The sequence below is a fragment of the Phaenicophaeus curvirostris genome, chromosome 6, assembly GCF_032191515.1.
Source record: "Phaenicophaeus curvirostris isolate KB17595 chromosome 6, BPBGC_Pcur_1.0, whole genome shotgun sequence".
Classification (NCBI taxonomy): Eukaryota; Metazoa; Chordata; class Aves; order Cuculiformes; family Cuculidae; genus Phaenicophaeus; species Phaenicophaeus curvirostris.
Genome location: NC_091397.1, coordinates 3,120,963 through 3,135,360, shown reverse-complemented (window position 1 = coordinate 3,135,360; position 14,398 = coordinate 3,120,963). Strand labels below are relative to the sequence as shown.

The 14,398-nt window shown below is 51.1% G+C and overlaps 2 protein-coding genes across 2 annotated transcripts in view; one reads left to right on the top strand and one right to left on the bottom strand.

Moving 5' to 3' along the window:
* Positions 1 to 14,398, top strand: part of C6H1orf35 (chromosome 6 C1orf35 homolog) — a 404,048-nt gene that overhangs the window by 44,581 nt on the left and 345,069 nt on the right. The window lies entirely within an intron of this gene.
* On the bottom strand, positions 3,035 to 9,979 carry HIGD1A (HIG1 hypoxia inducible domain family member 1A). Its single transcript, XM_069859114.1, has 4 exons — positions 9,941 to 9,979; positions 7,314 to 7,421; positions 4,870 to 5,004; positions 3,035 to 4,045 (listed from the first exon to the last, which is right to left on the bottom strand). The coding sequence occupies exons 2-4, from the start codon at positions 7,414 to 7,416 to the stop codon at positions 3,996 to 3,998; spliced, it is 288 nt and encodes a 95-aa protein (XP_069715215.1). The 5' UTR covers positions 7,417 to 7,421; positions 9,941 to 9,979; the 3' UTR covers positions 3,035 to 3,995.

Here is a 14,398-nt window from a genome sequence, read left to right as displayed (position 1 = left end):
ATCTAAATCCTCCTCCTTCCAATTTAAAGCCATTCCACCTCATCCTGTCAGAGAATCATAGAATCACTAGGCTGGAGAAGACCTCTTAGATCATTGAGTCCAACCATTCCTATCTGCCACTAAACCATGTACCTGAGCACCTCATCTACCTGGTTTTTAAACACCTCCAGGGATGGTGACTCAGCTGCCTCCTGGAGCAGCCTCTGCCATTGCCCAATGACCCTTTCTGTGAATTTTTTTTTCCTGATATCCAGTCTGAACCTCCCCTGGCGGAGCTTGAGGCCATTCCCTCTCGTCCCCTGTCACTTGGGAGAAAAGCCCAGCTCTCTCCTCTCCACAACCTCCTTTCAGGTAGTTGTAGAGAGCAATGAGGTCTCCCCTCAGCCTCCTCTTCTCCAGGCTAAACACCCCCAGCTCTCTCAGCCGCTCCTCATAAGGCCTGTTCTCCAGCCCCCTCACCAGCTTCGTTGCTCTTCTCTGGACTCATTCCAGAGCCTCAACATCCTTCTTATGGTGAGGGGCCCAGAACTGAACACAGGATTCGAGGAGCGGTCTCACCAGTGCCGAGTCCAGAGGGAGAAGAACCTCCCTGGCCCTGCTGGTCACACCATTTCTGATCCAAGCCAAGATGCCCTTGGCCTTCTTGGCCACCTGGGCCACTGCTGGCTCATGTTCAGTCGCTGTCAACCAACACCCCCAGGTCCCTCTCCTCCAGGCAGCTTTCCAGCCACTCTTCCCATAGTTTGTAGCGCTGTATCACCCCATACCCCTGGAAAAAGCCCCTCCCCAGCTTTCCTGGAGCCCCCTTCAGCTCCTGGAAGCTGCTCTAAGGTCTCCCCAGGCAGAATAACCCCATTTCTCCCCTCCACCCTCCTCCTCCTCCTACCGCCACCGCCGCCCCCGCCGGGGATCCTGCCTCGCGGCCCCGCGTCTCTATGGAAACGCCGCCAAGCCGGGGGGGTGGGGCAGCACTGCGCATGCGCCCCGCGCGGCCGCCGCGGCCGGGGAGGTGGGCGAGGGGCCTGGGGGCCGGGGGGCTGCCCTCAGCCCAGTCCCAGCGGGTCAAGTTGCTCCAAGCCCCATCCAGCCTGGCCTTGAACGCTTCCAGGGATGGGGCATCTGGAACGAGTTCAGAGAAGAGCAACAAAGCTGGTGAGGGGGCTGGAGAACAGGCCTTATGAGGAACGGCTGAGAGAGCTGGGGGTGTTTAGCCTGGAGAAGAGGAGGCTGAGGGGAGACCTCATTGCTCTCTACAACTACCTGAAAGGAGGTTGTGGAGAGGAGGGAGCTGGCCTCTTCTCCCAAGTGACAGGGGATGGGACAAGAGGGAATGGCCTCAAGCTCTGCCAGGGGAGGTTTAGGCTGGACATTAGGAAAAAACATTTCACAGAAAGGGTCATTGGGCACTGGAACAGGCTGCCCAGGGAGGGGGTTGATTCACCTTCCCTGGAGGTGTTTAAGGCACGGGTGGACGAGGTGCTGAGGGACATGGTTTAGTGTTTGATAGGAATGGTTGGACTCGATGATCTGGTGGGTCTCTTCCAACCTGGTTATTCTATGATTCTATGATCCACAGCTTCCCTGGGCAACCTGAGTCAATGAGGGTCTTCACCCTCATTGTGAAGAATTTCTCCCTAATGTCTAATCTAAATCCTCCCCCTTCCAATTTAAAGCCATTCTCCCTTTTCCTATCCCTCCAGGCCCTTGGAGAAAGGGCCTCCGCAGCGTCTCTGTAGCTCCTTCAAGTGCTGGAAGGCAGCTATAAGGTCTCCCAGGAGCCTTCTCTTCTCCAGGCTGAACAACACCATCTCTCAGCCTGTCTTCATAGCCAGAGGAGCTCCAACCCTCAGATCATCTTCGTGGCCTCCTCTGGACCTGTTCCAACAGTTCCGTATCTTTCTTAGGTTGGAAATTCCAGAACTGGACACGGTGCTCAAGGTAGGGGTCTCATGAGAACAGAGTAGAGGCAGGGTGTCTCCAGTGCTCACACGTTTATTGTTGTTTCACAGAATGGTGTGGGTTGGAAGGGACCTTTAAAGATGATCCAGTTCCAAACCCCTGCCACGGGCACGGACACCCAGAACTGGACACGGTGCTCCAGGTGGGGGTCTCATGAGAGCAAAGTAGAGGCTTCCCTCAGCCCTGCCACTGTGACAGCTCCACTTAGCCACCATAATCAGTCCCCTCAGCCCAGCCACCTTCAGCCTGGGTGCTGTGACCAGTCCCCTCAGCAACCACCACCCTGCCCACAGCCAGCCCTGCCCATCGGGGTCACAGGAATGGGGCCACTCCTTATCCCACCCCATACCAGGGAGGAGAAAAGAAAGGGTCTCTGCATGGTGGACAGGCAACTTCTCACACCCTCTCCGTTGAGGAAGACCTGTGACAGCAAGTGGTCAAGGACAGCAAGATTGCTCTGGCTGGGAATGCTCTTTCCAGTAGCATCACATCTTTTTATCCAGGTGTATCAGCTCACTCCATCCCTCTGCAAGGGGATGTATGCACAGGGGGATCCCTCCCAGTCCATAGCTGGGTATCTCCAGTGCTCACACATTTATTGGCGTGTCATAGAACAGTTTGGGTTGGAAGGGATGTCAAAGTCCATCTAGTTCCAACGCCCTTCCCATGGGCAGGGACACCTTCCATTGGGTCAGGGCCCTCAAAGCCTCATTCCAGCCTGGCTTTGAACACCCCCAGGGATGGGGCATCCACAACTTCTCTGGCCAACCTGTTCCCTTGCCTCAACATCCTCAAACATTTCTTCCTGATATCTCATCTAAATCTCTCCTCTTTCAGCTTAAAACCATTACTCCTCATCCTATCCCTGCACCCTCTGATAAAGAGCCCCTCCCCAGTTCTCCTGTAGCCCCCTTTAAATACTGGAAGGCTGCAGCCTTCTCTTCCTCCATCTCCCACTGCTCTGTATGGTGTTACAGACAGAGGTGCAGTATATGCCTTGCAGCATTTGTCACAGAGATGTCATCACTGTCACTATAGACTGTAGCTAACAGGAGAAAATGAGGTTTTTGCAAACTGGCTTTATCAACATGTTTATTTTTGTGACTGCTGTTGAAGATACAAGGGGTCTGAGTGTTAAACAACAGTGGTAATTTACAGAGAAGGGTCTGAACACCTCATCGAGGATAATGAGGGCCTTTTCAGATTTAAATGTTTATAAACTTCTATGGGGAGTGATACTGCAGAAACCAGAGCCAGATCGTATACTTTAGCTAAAAGCATTAGAACACCAAATCAAGGTTTAGTTTTCACAATATGTATTTTAAATGTTACATTTAAATGTTATTCAGAAGAACACTGTAAATAAAAGTTACAAAATATAGTAGTCCAAGAATCTGAAAATCTATAGTAAAAATAGAGAGCCTGTGTCTTCGTTAACAATGAATAAATATAACATTTAAATAGCTACAACATACCAAATACTTATCTCATGCCTTAAATAAAAAAAAATAGATGTTTATCTCTCTCTCTCTCTCATTCTCTCTCAATATTCTAGAAGTCATTTAGTGCTACTGGAAGCTTCTAAATTACAAAGCTGAAAGCTGACAAATATACAGGATAGAAAGTGACAGCAAAGCATTCACGACACAATTGTACAGATGTAGCCTCCACATTCTGCCTGTGACTAAAAGCTAGTTCAGACTCTGCAGAGGTCTGGGCAACGGCAGCAAAAAGGAGTCATCAATTTTAGCACTGAGTTGACTACCAAGGGGAAGATGAAGGGATTGTACTCTACTGTATCCCCTTAAAACTGGGATACAGTAGCGTCAATTAAAGAAACAGACCCCAATATCCGCTCCCCCAGCGCACAATCATTTAGACTGTCAGCTTCAAGGCAAGGTACCATACACAAAAATCAAAATAGGGCAATTCGCTAATACCATGTATTAATTTTTCCCTCAAGAACCCCTGGATATGAGGTTTGTAGCTGCAGTACACAGGTCATCACCAGGACAGAGATTTCAGGCATCTTTCTGCTACTCCTTGGGCTTCACCACGTACTCCTGAAACATGGAATACAGCACACCTATAGGACAGAAATACAAGCACAATTAGAAAGCTGGGTTAAACAGGAAACAATGAGTTTCACAATCTGAACAGCAAGAGGTATTCTCAAAAACAGAAATAACATTTCCCTTCGTCTTCTGCTGTCTATAGTTCGTTGGTTTTTTTTTTCAACAGCAGTGATTAGCACTACAAAATTCTTCATATACAGAAAAGATGGATATAAAAAAGTGTGTATATGAAAATGCATATCCTAAGCCAATTCTGGTTTGCTTTGCAGCCAAAGTCAACCTTTTCTGTTGTACCTTCTGTGAATACAGTACAAACAGCGTTTCATGGGATGTACTTTTACACACACACAGCTGCAATACTTAGTTGAAGTCTGGAATGTACAACTCACTCTGTACTTTGAGGGACACAATTCCAGTCCTGAAAATACAGATATATAAATAAAATACAGAATATATAAACCTACTGCCTACACAAGCTGATTTTCCAATGCATTGAATTTGGAAGCAGCAACATATTTAACATGGGAAAATGTTAATATCAGGTGGTAGGTTTTTTTTTCCTTTGCCTCTAATTTCAACATCTGCAGAACCTCACGTACTTCCCCTGTCTAAAAGCAGTCAACACTTCTACTCTGGAAGTTAATGCCGTTTAATATTAAATATATGTACTTAAACACCACATTACTCCAAAATGGCTGAGCAAACACCAGTCACGAGTATAAACTTTCTGAAATAAAATGGCCTGGACATTTCCACCCTGAGGATATTTCCTGCATGCTGTATTACCCACTAGAGGAGATGCAAGAGGTGCTCCAGCCTCCTGTTCAGTACGTACCACACGTCATTGCTCCCACGACGAATCCCTGGGCTGCCACACGCATGTGAATCAGGTGAAGTGACATTTTCATGTCACCTCTGTGCTTCAGTCTGTACAGCCCATAGCCAACCACCATGGCAAAGCCAGCCATCCCTGCAAGGCAAGGAAAGCATCCAAGTAACGGAGGCATGTGAAGTACCCCACATCATCAAAATATTCTGGGAATAATCACTTTTTAATCTAATCACTCTGTTTCTGCATAGATGGCAAGTACCAGCCTGTCTGCTGTTTTCACAGCGCGTGCTGTTTTCACAATGAGTGCCATGTCATTCACTGCCCTGGTCAGTGCAGAGAAGAGTCAGTTCCATGACTGCAAAAAAGCCACAGCAGTGGTTTAAACTGTTCTTTGGATATTTTTAAGAAAGAAAAAGCACTGCTTGGACCCTCTTTCCCATATGGAAGCTCAGACCCCAGAACACCGCTTGGCTGCAGCTTGGACCCTCAACATTTCGGTGGGCCCCGACGTTCCCACCATCCTGCTGAGGCTGCTATTTTGGGTACAGTCACACGTGGCCACCTCTCACAGGAACAGAACAAGTCACATGTTAGTTATCCCGAGCTGTGGGAAGAGGGATTCAGTGAGGTCTTTTTCACAGGGCTGGAGTCCATACTTAGTCCTTCAACAGATCAAACAGGCCCAACTGTGCCAGCTCCAACCTGTGTACACCGATGCTCTCAGAATAAAGACCAGCAATGCACAAAATTTCCCAATTCCATCCATTTAATTCCATATTTAGGATGATTATTTACACAATTCAAAGGAGGCTGCCAAGGTTTAAGTGGTGTGTATATTTTACTACCAAGAGCCCAGACTGCTTGGCTCCCTGAACGGGAATGTTACCAGTGCAGGATCCATGTGCTATAGAATTACAGAACCACAGAATGGTTTAGGTTAGAAGGGACCTTGAAGATTACCCAGTTCCAATTCCCCTGACATGGGCAGGGACACCTTCCACTGGATCAGAGTCCTCAAAGCTTCATCCAACCTGGCCTTGAAATTGCCAGGGACAGGGCATCCATTACTTCTCTGGGCAACCAGTGCCACTGCCTCAACATCCTCACGGGAAAAAATTTTCTCCTAATTTCTAATCTAAATCTCTCCTCTTTCAGCTTAAAACCATTATCCGTCATCCTGTCCCTGCACTCCCTCATAAAAAGCTCCTCCCTAGCTTTCCTGTAGGCCCCCTTTAAGTACTGGAAGGCTGCTATAATGTCTCCCCAGAGCCTTCTCTTCTCCAGGCTAAATAAACCTCAGTCTCTCAGCCTGTCCTCATATGGGAGGTGCTCCAGCCCTCTGATCATCTTCATGGTCCTCCTCTGGAATCGGTCTAAGAACTCCATGTCCTTCCTGTGCTGAGGACTCCAGAGCTGGATGCAGGACTCGAGGTGAGGTCTCATGTGAGCAGAATAAAGGGGGAAAATCTCACCTTCTCACTCTGCTGGTCACACTTCTTTTGATGCAGCCCAGGATACAGTTGGCTTTCTGGGCTGCAAATGCACATTGCTGGCCATAGCTTCATTAAATACCAATTAAGAAGTCTGGAGACTTCAAACTAGCTCTGATGCAGGCTGAAGCGAAGTTCTGCTAAACAGCTTAGAAGAATCTGGATTCGCAGAGTTCGCAGTACACCCTGCAGAGCTGCAGAGCAAAGTCCTGTGACCAGAGAAACCAGTGACGCTGTTTGTTGGCAATGGCTTGGAACGCTTCACCCCAAGCGACCCAATTGCTTTCCATTTAAGGTGGCTGGAAACAAAAGGTGTCTCATATCAGAGGCAGCTCCTGATCAGAGGACAGTTCTCAGAATGAACGTGACTGATCTTTTCTCCCCTCAGAGGATTTTTAGGGCGCAGAGCAGAGAGACTGAGGAATTTAGCAACCTCCTCAAGCCAGGGTACCACACCACCTATTAAGAAAATGCACTTTAAACTCAGGGATGACAGCCAAGAAGGGTGAAATGTTGTGCAGGCAGGGCTGTGTTTTAAACATTTTGCTTTGTATTTTGTTAGCTTTACAGTCCCTTTGTGATGCTCACACAGTTCCCAGTAACCACACTCTGGAATGGCTGCAGAACACACATCTTGGCACTGAAACAGGCCACCTCAGCGTGGTTTTTAAGCTCAACTAAATGGGGTTTCAGTACTTGCCGATTTGGGCTTTCACTTGCAACTGTAGTTCCAGAGTCTTCTATTTAAGCTAACAGGCTCTATTCCTTATGGAACAAATACCATTCCAGGCAGAGAGAATACTGCTATCACCACACAGATAGCCTACATGAGGAAGTAATTCCAAAGTAATTTCCTGTTCAGAGGAAGCCGGTGAGCAGTGACAGTGTTTATCATATTGATTGCCACAAAGAGAGAGAAAGAACTGTGTAACCCCATTTCTTCAGCTTTATGCTTACCAATGGGCACAAACGGCGTCTCTTTAAATTTTCTTAACAGCTTCGATGTCTGGCTGGTGTCTGTCTCATACTTGGGGAAAACGGGTTCTTGATCTTGTGACATGGTGGCTGCAAAGACAAGAAGATTCTCTTGGGGTTTTGCAAACACCAGGTTAAGAGAACTTTCAGAAAAAGAAAATCCTTTGCATATTCCACTGGTCATGAAGGTCCATGCAGCCAGGTACAAGGACCAGAGGCAGACTGAAGCTGGCAAGCTGTAAACAGATGGCGTAGTTCAGGCTGAGTCTTGGAAAGCAAGATCGTGGCGTACTAGAACAGGTAAGGACACGACAACAAAAAAAGTATCAAACCAACAAATTCCTGCCATTCCTTTTCACACCATTACAGATCCCAGCGACTCACCATACACTGACTGGCAGTGAGAGCCACTGAAAGCTTTGTTCACCACCTGCATTTCCTCATAGGACTTCCATCCTCCACCACAGCGTTTCGCTGCCACAGGCTACTCCTTAATGGCAGCTCTGACCTCAGAAAAGTTCATTCCTCCCTTTTCACTCCCTGCCAAGAACAGCGACTGAAGCTCTCTGGGTGGGAAGCGTGAGCTACTGCGGAAGGTCAGCCCTACCTGTCAGCTCGTCAGTCACTGCTACAGCCTATCCCCACCTTGTCCACCACTGCAACAGAGTTTCAAGCTCCTGCTAAAGAGCACAGAGTGTAAAAGTGGCAGCTGCTGAGAAGCCAGAGTGAGGCCTGAAGCCCTTGACAGACACAGACTCCTGTGGGGACACATCAGGAAGACGGGGAGAATTTCCATTGCAACTGAGATGATTTCTCACCTGCCTCCAAGAAAAAAAAAAAAAGCAGTAAAGGCTCTGCTTAATGAGCCTTTATCATCCAAATCTGACAGCTTAGAGTGCTGTCCCCATCACAGATCCACCCAGACTTGTTCCTTCCTCAGCGCCCAACATATCCATTGTTCTTCACAATCTCTGCCAGCACAACGAGCTCAGCAACGTCAAAGGTCTCTGCTAGAAAAATCTGCCAGCATAGTTCCAGTTTGCAATCAACATGTTCAGCTCGGCCTCATGTGGAATTACTCTAAGCTCTTGAAATAAGACAACAGGAATTTAATTTAAGCACAGGCTAATAAACACATCCAAGGGACAAATTGCAAAATAAGGCTATGTTCCTTGGTTACACAGTATTTTATGAATATCCATTTCAGCAGTCTGATGGGTTTTAAAACTAAATGTGCAAGCCATCTCCTCTGCAGGCCATAGGATTTGATCTCTCTGCACCTGCTACAATACACTTAACTGCTAAATGCTAAGTTATATTTTAGCCTGACTCATTTGGAGGAGGAAAAATGAGAGCACCTTGTCACTCAGGAGAGGTGGAGACAACTAGAGGCGAGATTTGCACAAGAGGATAACGAGAAGTGAATGGATTTTTCCAGTGCAAGAGGTTTCCCTGACCTTCAGCTCATGTAGAGGGCAAGGTGGGCATGGGGCAGAGGAAGTCAGGCAAAACACATCCTGGTGCTGTGGCTGTGCTGATAACCGCAGCAGCGAGGCGTGGGGCGTGGGTGTGGACACCCACAAAGGATAGCGTGGACTGTGAAGTGACTGCTGCCAGCACTGCTCCTGGCACAGGGCAGCTCTGGGCACTGCCAGGCTTTCCCCCTGCCCTAGGGGTCCCCTACTGGAGCCCCTGTCATAGAATCATAGAATGGTTTGAGTTGGAAGGGACCTTAAAGATCATCCAGTTCCAAGGCCCCTGCCATAAGCAGGGACACCTCCCACCATACCAGGCTGCTCAGGGCCCCATCCAGCCAGGCCTTGAACACTTCCAGGGATGGGGCAGCCACGGCTTCCCTGGGCAACCTGGGCCAGAGCCTCAACCACCTCATTGTGAAGATTTTCTTCCTAATGTCTAATCTCAATCTTCCCCCTTCTGATGTAAAGTCATTCCCCCTTTCCCTATCACTCTATGCCCTTGGCAAAAGGCCCTCCCCAGCTTTCCTGCAGCCCCCTTCAGGTACTGGAAGGCTGCTATAAGGTCTCCCTGGAACCTTCTTTTCTCTAGGCTGTACAAGCCCAACTCTCTCAGCCTGTCCCTGTAGCAGGGCTTCTCCAGCCCTCTGATCGTTTTTGTGTCCCTTCTCTGGACCCGTTCCAACAGTTCCATTTCCTTCTTACGTTAGGGATTCCAGAACTGGACACAGGGCTACAGGTGGGGTCTCACAAGAGCAGAGGGGCAGAATCCCCTTCCTCGCCCTGCTGGCCAAATTCCTTTTGCTGCAGCCCAGGAGACGGTTGGGCTGCGAGCCCCCATTGCCGACTTACCTCAAGCTTCTCATCCATGACCACCTCCAAGTCCTTCTCCGCAGGGCTGCTCTCAATCACATCACCCCCATCCTGCCCCTGCCCCGAGGGTCCCCGAACGGGACCCCAGCCCCACAGGAAGCCTCCACCCTGCTGCAGGCCCAGGCCCCGCCGCTCCCACAGGGCTTCTGCCCCCAGATGCGCCTTCTACCCCCGGCACCTCCTCCCTCGGGGTCTCTCCTCACCCCAGATCTCGCCTTGGATCCCGGATCACCCCCAGATCCCCTCGAGCCCGACCCTCACCACGGTGCGCGAACCACTGCCCTCCGCGATCCAGATACCGGCCGGTGTCTGCCGCGCTTGGCCCCGCCCCCGCATTTTATTGGCTCCTTATCCCCGCCCCCTCTTCTTATTGGTCAGCTCAACCCTGCCCCACCTCTTATTGGCAGTTCCGCCTCGCCCCGCCCCTTACCCTCTGCCTTAACCCCGCCCACCCCGCACATGGCGCCCGCCGGCCTAGCCACCTTCCGGGCCGGGAACTACAACTCCCAGCGTGCCGCGCGGCAGCCCCGCGCGTCGCCAGCCAATCCAGAGCGGGGGATTGGGGAGGGCGGGGCAGACCGTGACGTCACGGCGGGGGGCGCCCTCCGCATTGCGGCGGGGGTGGAGTCACGTGGGGGGGCGGGGCTGGCGCGCCGCTAGGGGCCCTGCGGGGTGGGTCGGGGTTGGGGGGGGAGGCAGGAGCAGCCCCTGTGCACCCCGGCCTGTGACTGCCAGTCCCTGCCTGCAGCCCCTGCCCATCCCTACCTGTCCCTGCCCGTCCCTGCCCATCCCTGCCTGCAGCCCCTGCCCATTCCTGGCTCTACCTCCTGCTCATCCTTGCCCATCCCTCCCTGCCCATCCCTGCCCATCCCTGCCCACAGCCCCTGTACATCCCTGCCCATCCACGCCCACAGGTTCTGACCACCCATGCCCATTCCTACCCATCCCTGCCCATCCCTGCCTGCAGCCCCTGCTCATCCCTGCCTGTCCCTGCTCATCCCTGCCTGCAGCCCCTGCTCATCCCTGCCTGCAGCCCCTGCTCATCCCTGCCTGTCCCTGCTCATCCCTGCCTGCAGCCCCTGCTCATCCCTGCCTGCAGCCCCTGCTCATCCCTGCCTGTCCCTGCTCATCCCTGCCTGCAGCCCCTGCTCATCCCTGCCTAGAGACCCTTCCCATCCCTGCCTGCAGCCTCTGCTCATCCCTGCCTAGAGACCCTTCCCATCCCTGCCTGCAGCCTCTGCTCATCCCTGCCTAGAGACCCTTCCCATCCCTGCCTGCAGCCCCTGCTCATCCCTGCTTAGAGACCCTTCCCATCCCTGCCTAGAGACCCTTCCCATCCCTGCCTAGAGACCCTTCCCATCCCTGCCTGTCCCTGCTCATCCCTGCCTGCACCCCCTGCTCATCCCTGCCTAGAGACCCTTCCCATCCCTGCCTGTCTCCTGCCCATCCGTGCCTGTCCCTGCCTAGAGACCCTGCTCATCTCTGCCCATCCCTGCCTGCAGCCCCTGCCCATCCCCGCCTGTCCCTGCCCATCCCCGCCTGTCCCTGCTCATCCCCGCCTGTCCCTGCCCATCCCCGCCTGTCCCTGCCCATCCCCGCCTGTCCCTGCCCATCCCCGCCTGTCCCTGCTCATCCCTGCCTGTCTCTGCCCATCCCTGCCTGCAGCCCCTGCTAATCCCTGCCAGACCCTGCTCATCCCTGCCTGTCCCCTGCCCAACCCTGCCCATCCCTGCCCGCAGCCCCTGCCCATCCCTGTGCATCCCTTCCCACAGGTTCTGCTCACCCATGCCAATCCCTACCCATCCCGACCCAGCCCTGTGCATCCCTGCCCATTCCTGTCCATCCCTGCCCATCCCTGCCCGCAGCCTCTGCCTGTCCCTGCCCATCCCTGTCCATCCCTGCCCATGGTGAGTACCCTCACCTGCAATACGGCTTTCAGTTCTGGAGTCCTCAGCACAGAAAGGACATGGATCTGTTGGAACAAGTCCAGAGGAGGCCACGAAGATGACCAGAGGGCTGGAGCAACTCGCATATGAGGGCAGGCTGAGAGACTTGGGGATGTTCAGCCTGGAGAAGAGAAGTCTTTAGGGGAGACCTTACAGCAGCCTTCCAGTACTTAAAGGGGCTGCAGGAAAGCTGGGGAGGGGCTCTTGATCAGAGAGTGCAGGGATGGGAGGAAGGGTAATGGTTTTAAGCTGAAAGAGGAAAGATTTAGATAAGATATTAGGAACAAATATTTTCCTGTGAGTGTGGTGAGGCACTGGCACAGGTTGCCCAGAGAAGTCATCCCTGGAGGTGTTCAAGGCCACATTGGATGAGGCTTTGAGCAACCTGATCCCGTGGAAGGTGTCCCTGTCCATCGATTCCACTGTCCGTGTCATGGGCAGCCTGATCTAGTTGGAGTTGACCCTGTCCATGGCAGGGGGGTTGGAACTAGATGATCTTTAAGGTCCCTTCCAACACAAACGATTCTATGATTCTATGTCTGCAATGCTCTGGTGAGTGTTTGTGACTCCCCATCTCTGAGTACAGAGGGAAACAGAGCTGCTGCTCCCATGGGGCCACTCCACCGCTGAGATGTAGCGGTTTTAGCATCATAAAAGAAAGTGGCAGAGATAACCATTTGTTAGTAGCACTGTACCTCTCTAATTGTGCTTCCCATTATTCGTAATCTGGTTACTTTAATTGCCAAAGCCATTAGGGCTCTGCAGAGTCTGAAAGGAAGAAAAAATCTATGCAATTACTGGCTCTCGAATTGAGTTAAAATCTTGTAATAAATTACAGTGAAGGCTACTTTCTGCAGTGACTCTCAGAGGCATATTGAATTCCCTGCAACTCTGCACCGTACCTGCTTCAGGGGAGAAACTCCATTAAAACCAAAAACTTATTTCATTTTAATTGCTGGGCTAATGAAACTGCTGTCACCTGTAACATCCCCGTGTACGTGTCTGATGCCTCAGCCTTGTGAGTGGCATCTTACTCTCTCCTATTGTGTAAGTTGCCCATATATATTTATATATGTATTTATTATAGGATATCTTTTAAATGCAAACACACACCAGCTGATGGTGGCAAGGATGGAAATGGATAGAACTAACATTTCTTTCTGTGGATCCATTGGGCAGGTTGGGGGTGGAGCTGTGGGCAACACTGCTGATCTAGTCTCCCTTTCTCATCAAGGCAGTTTGGGGTCTGTATAGTGCACCAGAGTTGGAACAAGGGGTGGCCTTGGCTCCTCTTGGCGGTGAGATGAGGGAGTTGAGCCAGAGGGTGACCAGTGACCGATGGTGGTGCTTTAAAACCTCTCCAATAAATGACATTATCAGAGACAACTTGGGCAGGTGAACAAAGGGTCTTGCCATGAAGCTGTCCACAAAATGTCCCCGGGGCAGTGCCATGCGCCTGGCACTTCTCTGCTGTGGTCGATCTCTGTTTGCACATTCAGACATGGCAACGTTATTCTGGTGCCACTTGCAAGGCATCGCCGTTGCCTGCAAAGACGACTCTTTGTCCCCATGGAGCTGCCAGTGCCAGACAACTGCAGCCACATCCCTGCCAGTAGCTGTTTCTGCTCTTGCAGGGATGAACATCCAAGTAGCACGGGGCTTCTTCAGATTTCCTGGAAAAAATGCAGATTTCTACACTGGGGTCTCAGCTCTGGGAACCTCTCAGTGCAGAGGTCCGGCGAGTCCAGTCTTGCCTGGGGGAGCTGGGAAGTGGATAGGGTGGACAAATATCCGTTAGGCAACAGCAGACATTTCCACTAATTGAAGCTTTAAGAAAAAGCCTACGGGAAGGTTGGGGTGGGGAGGCTCTGTATCAGGGAGTGTAGTGATAGGTTGAGGGATAATGGCTTCAAGCTGAAAGAGACGAGATTTAGATTAGATATTAGGAAGAAATGTTTTCCTACGCGTGTGGTGAAGCACTGGCACAGGTTGCCCAGAGAAGTCATGGATGTCCCATCCCTGAAGGTGTTCAAGGCCAAGCTGGATGAGGCTTTGAGCAACCTAATCTCATGGAATGTGTCCCTGCCCACAGCAGACCAGTTGGAATTGGGTGATCCTTGGGGTCCCCTCCAACCCAAACCATCCTATGATTCTGTGAAAACAACATAACACATGGGACCTTGCTGTCCTATCTAGGGTTAGGATGAACCTAGAACCAGAAGAGAAGAAGGAATTGGGGACAAATTACTTGTTTGATAAGAAATGGAGTGGAGAAAGGGAAGGATTAAGATGGATGGGGGAAAGCATGCATGGAAAACTGGAGAGAAGAAAGGCAAATGGTACTGGTTACGTTAGCAAGTGGTTGGTCTGTGTGCTTATCAGGGTGACCCTGGTCTAGCACATCCCAGAAAAAAACTACTTCAGACTATTTTCTGGGTGATCTCACCACCCAGCAGGAGCATGCTGGGTGCACAGGATCCACCAATGATCTTCATGTTGTGTTGACATGGGTCCACAGTCCCAGCAGCTCTGCCTGCCCTAACACAGTGCCCAACTTGAGCTATAAAATAGCTGTTTTTCTGAAGGAAAAGGGGTGCTGGGTCCCTGTGGTGCCCGTGGCAGAAGGCATTGTGGTCCTGATGGGTGTCTCAAATGGCAAAACCCAACTCTGGGTGCAGGTGCCAGTTATGTTGTAGAGGCACATGTGCTCAAACACGGCACAAGGATGATTTCTCCAGCTGTTTAACACCGGGAAAGGCAAAATAAAATCAGG

Coding starts and splice junctions, on each gene's coding strand:
- HIGD1A (XM_069859114.1), bottom strand. CDS start 7,416: ATGTCACAAGATCAAGAACCCGTTTTCCCCAAGTATGAGACAGACACC. Junction 5,005..7,313: donor GACGCCGTTTGTGCCCATTG/GTAAGCATAAAG, acceptor CTTGCCTTGCAG/GGATGGCTGGCTTTGCCATG. Junction 4,046..4,869: donor CGTGGGAGCAATGACGTGTG/GTACGTACTGAA, acceptor TCTGTCCTATAG/GTGTGCTGTATTCCATGTTT.